Source organism: Canis lupus, chromosome 26, assembly GCF_011100685.1.
Source record: "Canis lupus familiaris isolate Mischka breed German Shepherd chromosome 26, alternate assembly UU_Cfam_GSD_1.0, whole genome shotgun sequence".
NCBI classification, from domain to species: Eukaryota; Metazoa; Chordata; class Mammalia; order Carnivora; family Canidae; genus Canis; species Canis lupus.
Genome location: NC_049247.1, coordinates 30,587,709 through 30,596,250, shown reverse-complemented (window position 1 = coordinate 30,596,250; position 8,542 = coordinate 30,587,709). Strand labels below are relative to the sequence as shown.

The 8,542-nt window shown below is 55.5% G+C and overlaps 1 protein-coding gene across 1 annotated transcript; it reads right to left on the bottom strand.

The window, feature by feature from the left end:
* Positions 1-523: 523 nt before the first annotated feature.
* MZT2B (mitotic spindle organizing protein 2B) lies at positions 524-7,672 on the bottom strand. The gene is made up of 3 exons (XM_038575956.1): positions 7,471-7,672; positions 7,129-7,277; positions 524-796 (listed from the first exon to the last, which is right to left on the bottom strand). The coding sequence occupies exons 1-3, from the start codon at positions 7,632-7,634 to the stop codon at positions 639-641; spliced, it is 471 nt and encodes a 156-aa protein (XP_038431884.1). The 5' UTR covers positions 7,635-7,672; the 3' UTR covers positions 524-638.
* Positions 7,673-8,542: the final 870 nt, after the last annotated feature.

The window sequence follows — 8,542 nt, the reverse complement described above, 5'->3', positions numbered from 1 at the left end:
CACCCTTGCAGATGAGCACCCTGGGAACAGTCTCAGCAAAAGCACTGCCCCTTTCCCTTTAGCAAAACGTGGTGTTGTCGGTTTATAAAAGATCTGGTAATACAGTTGACCCTTGAACATGAGTTTGAAGGGTGCAGGTATGTGGGTTTTTTACAGTATAAATATCTTTTCCTTATGATTTTTTTCTAGCTTATGTTAAGAATACAATATATAATACATACATAAAATATGTTAATCAACTGTTTATTGATAAGCCTTCCTGTTAACAGTAGGCTATTGGTAGGAAAGCTTTGGGAAGTCAAAAGTTACATTAATTTTTCAACTATGCAGTGGATTGGTGCCCCTAATCCTTGTGTTGTTCAAGGGCCAACTGTACAGATACGGTCTTTCCAACCTGAAAGTCAGGTACAGGAAGGTGAAATCACTTAAGTCACTTAGTTCAACTGTAGCACAGCGAGGCCCACCATGCAGAACTGATTCTAAATCTGTGTCTTAATATATTCAAAAGGTGATAGCAAGCAGCTTGGATGGACCCTCGGTTTCCCACAAAGCTTTATTACCAACTGTGGAACCCCATGTAGCCTCCATTAGGAGGCTGCCAAAGCCCACAGCTGGGCCACATGAAAAGTCTGCCCATGTCAGGTGCTGCTCCGAGTAGGGCTCTTCCCCGGCCCGCCCCCCTTCGGCAGCCTGGTAGCACTGGGTTGTCGGGGCATCCTTTGGCTGGATCCTTCCCGGCCACTGCGCTCTGCCAGTGCTGGGCCTCCACTCAGAGCCGCGCTGCCTTTGTTTCTCCCTGAGCAGACACAGAACACAATCATTAGGAACCAGGGCAAAATCCACAGTCATCACATCTACTGCATTGTGTTCCTTGCATATTATGTCTAGTACATCTCTGTCCAACCTTTCGGCCAGGAACCCTCTGTCAGCCTTAAGCTCTGAGGCTGAGGACTGCCTGGAAATGGCATATCCAAGAGAAGTCCTCAGCAGAGTGCAGGAGGCCCTCAAGCGTGTGTCCTAGGACAGAAGCAGTGCAAGGAGCAATAAGGAGAGTCCGAGAGGCCCATTTTGGGAAAGGTAAGCTCAGCTGGTGGACTCCAGCCCTGGAAAGTGTGACGACCCTGCTGACCACCAGCAGTGCTGGAAGGCTCACCAGCAGGCTGCTGCCTCCCTGCCTCCCCTAGCACTCCCCCTTCCAGATCACCCACAGCTGAACTGCTGGAGGCACATCCATCAAGAACAGAAGTCAGGAAAAAAAAAAAAAAAGGAACAGAAGTCAGGCTTTTGGATTTGGACTTCGGCAGCTCCTTCTCACAGGCGTTTCTCTGCCTACCTCCGAAAGTATTTTTGCAAACATTTGGTGGTCAAGTCTCTCGCTCTCAAGTTCAACCCTGTGATTGAGTTCCTGTCAAGGCTTGACTGCTCAACGAGACTTGCCCTGACCACAAGTAGTTACATTCAGATGAAGGCCACTGGTGCAGATAGCCCTTGACTTAGAATTTACTTACCTTACCCTCTTTCTTTGAAGACAGGAAAGTCTGAAACCACACTTGGACCTCAGGGTGTTGACAGCATTCATAAGACTGAGAGGACACCACAGTGGACAAAAGATGCCCAGGGAGCAGGCTCACCCACTGGGTCCCAGTCCCTCCCCATAGGCTTCCCTTGGCCAGGGCTCTTCGCTGCTCCTGTCTGGCAGGGTCCACCCTGCAGACTCTGACTGAGGTATGTGTCCTGTGTTTGACCCTCAAGCTCAAGGTCAGTTCTTAGTCAAATAAATAGCCTGCCCTGGGGACTGGTAGGTTTTTGGAGAAAAGACACCATGAGGTTCCTTGGGGGGGATGTTTAAGACATTCCTGTTTTACTATCTGTCATCTGAACAAGGGGAGGCAACCGCACAAACAGTGTACTGCAGCCTCTGGCTTCTCCAGGTTGTTAGACTTGCTTTCCATTCTCTCTGGTACGACACTCCCCCCAAGATTCCTACAGAGTTTAGGACAGCCCTCCTTCAGAGCATTTCTGAACAGCTCCCCTCTACGGAACAGGGGGACTCTGCTGCTCAGTAGGCTGGGAAGGGTTAGAGTGGTGGCATGCTTGGGACTCAGATTTTCCCCTGCTTTGCCACCGTGGGCTTCACACTCAGTTGCTTGCAGACAGTGGATTCAACAAAGATGTAAGAACAGGTTACCCAGGGCTGAGGGCATGTGGTGGGGTGAGGTGGGCCAACTCAGCCTACCAGTGACTCACAGAAAAGACAGACACAAAGCAGAGAGGCGTCACCATACATTTCCTTTTTCCTACTACAAACGCTGATATTCTGGTTCCTACTGACTGGTCAGTGGGCAAGGACCCAGTCTCCTATGAGTGCATTAGGCCCACTGCCTTGCAGCTCGCCACAGGCTGGTGCCCACTCTGAGGCCATGTCCCTCTCCAGGCTGGCCTAACCCTGGGTACTTAGGTGCCCCACAAGCTCAGCTAGGGGCACCTCCTAAAGGACCTGGAAGCACAGCTCAAGCACAGCTCACCCACAGCAAATGGCAAGGGTGGGGGGGAATCTCAGATGTGGGCCTGAGTCTGCAGCTTTTCTTCAGCATGGCACACACCTGAATTTCCTCTCCCCCTCAGCATAGTGACCAGGGCCCTTCTGGAAGCTCAAGGATGAGAGAAAAGGAGAAAACAGCAAATAATGTTCATCTTTAACTTGTTGAGGCTGATAATCCCTTGAAATAAGACACCAATGTAACGTTGAGCCATAAAAGGCATAAGAAATTCATCTAAGAATGAAAGTAGACCATTTATACAGCTCTCTGCAATTCTTAGAACCTTCAGGAATCATGTGTTCTCACTGTTAGTGGGGAGACCCACTCAGACCTCATTTTAGACAGAGCTGGGGAGGTTAAGGAGAGTGACACTTTGGTCTCAGGAGAATGGTGTGCAGGGCCTGTCAGTGGACAGATCTGCTCTGTTAAGCCTGACTCTGCCATGCACCCCTACACCTTACAAGGGACTTTCTGGAGCTGGTCCTATCTGCCCCAGCTCCCTGTGGTGGGGTAATTAGGGTCAGGTGGAATCTGGAGAGCAAGGCTGAGCCAAAGGTAGGAGGGGTGACATGTCCCCAGGCCCAATGCCTGAGGGGGCCTCAAACAGTTGAAGACGATCACTGAACGTTAAAAAGCCTGGCGTATTGTGTTATAAAGTTGGTGCTCCTCCTACTCCTAAAACCTGACTGCTCTGATGAAGCAAAACCCCAAATGCAACCCGAAACACACTCCCTACAGCTAGGGAGCTGGCCCACTGTGCCATTTACATCTGGTGTGACCCATGTGGTCCTGACTCCCTATCCCCTGTAAGCAATCCTGGCAGGGGTGGGGGGATCGAGGGTTGACAGCCTGAATGTGGGCTGCTGCTCCCATCCCGCATATGGTTCCCAGGAGCAGCCTTTCTCCTTCATGGTGGCAGTGCTCAAATGGGCCAGAGGGGCCGCTGAGGCCAAATATTAGTGACCAGGTGGACACTGGATGTGTGTTGTGTGAGGAAGGAAAAGAACAGGGTGGGTTGAAGCAGCACAGTGGGTGCCCCAACATCCTCAGGCTGGTTGGCAAGGTCTGATGGCCAGGGTGAGTATGCGGCCAGGACCATCCATCACTGCTACTGGACAGCCTGCCGCAAGGTCTAACCCATCAGCCAGTCTTGCTGCCCCTTCTGGCCTAGTACACTAGTACACAGGAGGGGCATAATCAGTGCTTCCAGAAAACATAACACATAGAATGACAAGGACTGATGTGCACCAGGGACATGCACACATGCATTTTTAGCTCTTAATGTAGCCTATGCTTCCTGGGAGGTGTGACCCCTCCTGCACATATACATATGCCTGGACTCAGTGTTTCAGGCAAGTGTCGTGATTGTTCTGGAGCAGCGCTGTCCAATAGATACACGATATGAGCCACATGTGTCCTTCATTTTCTAGTAGCCACGTAAAAAAGTAAAAAGAAACAAAATTAACTAAAATAATGTATTTTTAATTAACCCCAAATATGCGATATTACTATTTCAACATGTAATAGGTACAAAAATTACTTGTGAGGTATTCTCTTTTTGTGCCAGTTCTTAGGCATCTGGCCATCTGAGGTGTATTTAAACTTGCAGTGAGTCTCAGTCACACCAGCCCCAGGGGGCCCATGGCTTCCATATTGGACAACGCAGCTCTGTGTAAGGCTCACAGCTTCGGCACACCAAACTTCATCTTACACGTTCCGGAGGAGCATTTTTTTAAAGTATACAGTTTCCCTAAGCTTCAGCAGAGAACACTCAACTGAATTTTATTTTTCCTTAGGTGACCAGACCCTCACTAAGACAAGCATTTACCCCTCTGTGCTCTTAGGTCTTCTGCTTCTCCATTTTCTGCCTGAGTGAGCTTGTAAGTGAAAGTCCCCACAGCCCACCTGGATAGCCAGGGGACAAGAACCCAGATGACCCCTGTGCCTGCCTGCTGCAGCTTACCAGATCAAACACCTGAGTGGGGCTCCAGCCCCCAGTCTGCAGCAGCTTCACACCCCAATTCCATATGAAACCTAAGGCCAGGTAGCCCCAACAGCCCCAAACCCCATCATGATCCTAGGCTGCCACAGTCCCCCCAACTGATCACTGACATCTCTCCTCTTTCTCTACCCTAGGCCCTGCCCAAGGTCTGTGTGGACAGATTATGTGATATGTGGCCTCAGAGCTCTTGTCCTCTATTGCCTCTGCCTCTTGGCCACAGTGCACTCCTGGCATGGCCCCTCATGTGCTCTACCTCCCTTCAGTGCTTCCCCACCAACCTCCTTTCCAGGCTGCCCTCTGTCCCCATTGGGCATCTCCCCAGGGCCTCTATGTCTTCATATCCTGATCGCCGGCAGTAGACCCAAGGCCTAAACACTTGAGAAGTCCTCATGGGGCCCAGAACTCCATGCCACTCTTCTCTCCATGCTTGGGGCTTCCTCCCCACCTCTCTCAGAGCCCCTCTATGCCACTGCTCCCAGTGCCAAACCCACACTACCTCTTGATTCTCCACCCCACCCTCTCCTTTATCCCCCCTCCAAGCTCAGGCCTATTTCTACCAGGGGCCTGGGCCTGCATCTCTGGCTGGAGCCCACCCACTACCCCTACCTTGAAGGGCTGCAGGCCAACAGGACTCTGAGCCTGTTTCACTCTTGCTGCTCCTGCAAAGCCAGCTACACTGGCTTCCTCCTGTCTCTCACCATTGATTTATCTAACCATCTCCCTCACTGGAGGGAGAACCTGTCCATCTCACAACCCCTGAGTCCTCAGCACTGACAGCCAGCCTGGCACTCATGAGCAGCAACACCCCCCCTCAAATCAGAAGGGCTCCATTCCAGTTTCTCCCTCCTTCTGTCCACAGATTCCTCAACTCAGCTTTGTAGTCTACCCACCTCTACCCTGACCCGCCCCTTGGCCTTCTCTCCCCCTCCCCCCAGCCTGAACTCCAGGTGGCACCTAGAACATCGAGGTGGGTGAGGTGGGGAGGGGCATGGAGAGCACATGGAGATCTCAGGCCCTCACACCCTCCTGGCTCTGGGCCTCCAGCCTCATCAGACCTGACAATACCTGGAAGGTACCCTTGGCTTAGGAGGCAGGCAGGAAAGGGCAATTACAGCTTATCCTCTAGGCTACCAGTCTTGGTGGGTGACTGCATCTAAGAGGCCAAAGTGTTTCTCATACCTAAGGCTTCACTCTCTACAGCAAAGTAAAGGCTTTCCCGCCCCTCTGCCTACTGTCCTCCTCTGGGGTGAGAGCACCTCCACAGAGTACAGGGGGTGGTGGTCCCATTCTAGAAATATTGCAGGTTGTCTCTAATAAACTGAGGCATGAAATCCTGTCTCGGTCTCTAAGTTGTGTGGCAGGAATGGCCCATAAGGTCCTGCCCTTGCAGCTCCTCTAGAGGCTGCTCTTCCTTCTGGGGGCCACAGCAGTTTCCACAGAAACGAGAGAGCACCAACCCCCAGAGATAAACCAATAAACGCAACCTGCGAAAGGAGAGAACAGGCAGCAAGAGAACCGGAGGGAACCGGGGGGCCCTGGAGAGAGAGGCGAGTGCGTGGCAGCTGGGCCGTGGAGCAGAACTGGAGAGGCCGCAGGCCGCGGGGCCGAGGAAAAGGAGGGCCTTGCAGGGGGACTACGGTTCTTGGCAGAGAGAAAGGAGGCCTCTGGAGGTCAGAGAGAGACACAAAGAGAGTAGACAGAGCGTGGATCAGTAAGGAAGCCTGCGCTCCAGGGCCCAGGGCCTCTCAGGACAGGGGGCATAGGTACCCGGGGCCCTGGCACTCCCACCCACAGGGGCCCAGCCTGCCCCCAGCCCGAACACCAGCCCCTTCTCAGGATGTCTGTGAGTGCCTGAGGGCTCTGGCCAAGCATTCAGAGCATTTCTGAAACTGGGAGCAGATGCGACATACCAGGAGGATGCAGATGGAGCTCCACTGTGACACCTTCGTTAGTAGTGCCAGCTTATCCCCCAGTCCTGACTCTCAAGAGTGAGGAGGCCCCTCAAACTGAAGCCTAGTGCTGTGCCCACTCAGGCCTGTGTACCCTGCATCTAGGGCAGCCTGGGGCTGCCACGCTGACCCCTGTCCTGCAATCCGAGCAAGGAAGCTCGGCTGGCTACGTTCCTGAGCAGCACCTGGGCACAGGTGGCCCACAGGTGGAGAGGGCGCAGGAAGGCCTGTGCCTGCCCCACCCCCTGAGCGCTTCCAGGAGGCTTGTACACACCATGAGAACAGGAACCAACACCACCTTGCTCCTGTCTTTGTGGAACGAAAGCACTTCTACCCAGCGCGGCAGCCGCAATCCTAGATGAGCCCTAGCCCGCCTGGGCACCCTGGGCACCCATTTTGCATCCACCTGATCTGGATTCGCACACGGGCACTGTGAAGGGTAGCAACGAAGCCAAAGCTGGGGACTGGAAACCAAGAATGGAGCCCTTGGATGGTCCCTGCAGGTGCTGGGAGAAGACCCACAGTAGCGCCCTGCCGCTCAGGGCCAAGCCTGCCTCGTGTCCCGCGCTGCCCACTCCCTTCCCCCGCCGCCCCCCGCCGAGCCACAGGGGCGGGGAGCGCGGGGCCCGGCTCTGACCTCGGGTCTCGGGCACGCTGGATGTGGGCAGAGACACGGCCGCGGGGTCCTGGGGCTCGCCCGCCAGCCTCTGGCCAGCACACATGGACTTGAGCATCTGGAAGACGGCGAGGGGCGCCACGTTCAGCTTCAGCAGGTCCACCAGGATCCTGGAGAGAACACAGGCGGTGGGCTGTGAGCCCTCCCCGCGCGGGCCTAGGGCGGCCACCGCCCTCGGGTCCCCCAACTGCACTGCGGGCGCGCACAGGGGCCGGGAAGGGGCGGGGGGCGCTGCAGACCAGAGGCCGGGGCGGGGGCGGGGCGGGGCGGGGAGGACGACGCGCACCCCCCGCGCGGGCTCACTTGAACACGTCGGGGTCGATGGCGCCGCCCGCCGCCTGCGCCAGCTCGTACAGCTCCATCTCCTCAGCGCTCAGCACCTTCTTCCGCCGCAGCGCGAGCTTCTGCAGGGCCGCCTCCAGCCCCGGGGGCGCTCCGGGCCCGGGCCCTGCGCCCGGCGCCGCCATGTACCGGACCCCGGGGAGGCGCGCGCCGCGCCCGCCGCTCCGCCGCCGCCGCCGCCGCCGCGCCCCGGCGCTCCCGCAGCGCCCCCTGCCGGCCCCGCCCGCCGTCCTCTCCCCGCCGCGCCCCGGCGCTCCCGCAGCGCCCCCTGCCGGCCCCGCCCGCAGTCCTCTCCCCGCCGCGCCCCGCTCCGCCGCTCCATCCGCAGACGTTTCCCTGCGGGGCGAGGAGGGGTAAAAGCAGGAAGATGCTCGTCTCTAGCCCGAAGGCTGAACGACAGCCTGCATAGCTTTGATAAAGATCAGATAAGGGCCGGTTGCTACATCCTCAAAGGTCTCCTGGCTGCCGGTACGTCTCACGGGTGGTCACTACCGAGCTGAATGATACGCACCAGAGAAACCTTGCGAAAGTAGTTTTAGAAGGAGAAATCCCAAGAAGACATTTGTGACCTAATAATCCCTGCACAGCCCCTCCGATAGAACCGCCAGCCTCATTCAGCACATGTGCAGCAGCTTCTGCCCACGGCTCCTCCTGTCCCTGTGCTACTTCGATGAACTTACTAAGTTGCACCAATAGTCTCAAGAATTCCTTCTCCGGGATCCCTGGGTGGCGCAGCGGTTTAGCGCCTGCATTTGGCCCAGGGCGTGATCCTGGAGACCCGAGATCGAATCCCACGTCGGGCTCCCGGTGCATGGAGCCTGCTTCTCCCTCTGCCTATGTCTCTGCCTCTCTCTCTCTCTCTCTCTCTGTGTGTGACTATCATAAATAAATAAAAATTAAAAAAAAAAAAAGAATTCCTTCTCCACGGTCGTCCTCAGTGATCCCACAACAGGGGTGTGTGTAGGGCGTGCGGGATCCTGTGGCACCGCGGAGACCCGTTTCTGGGCAAGCAGGGTCAGACGGCATTGGTCAT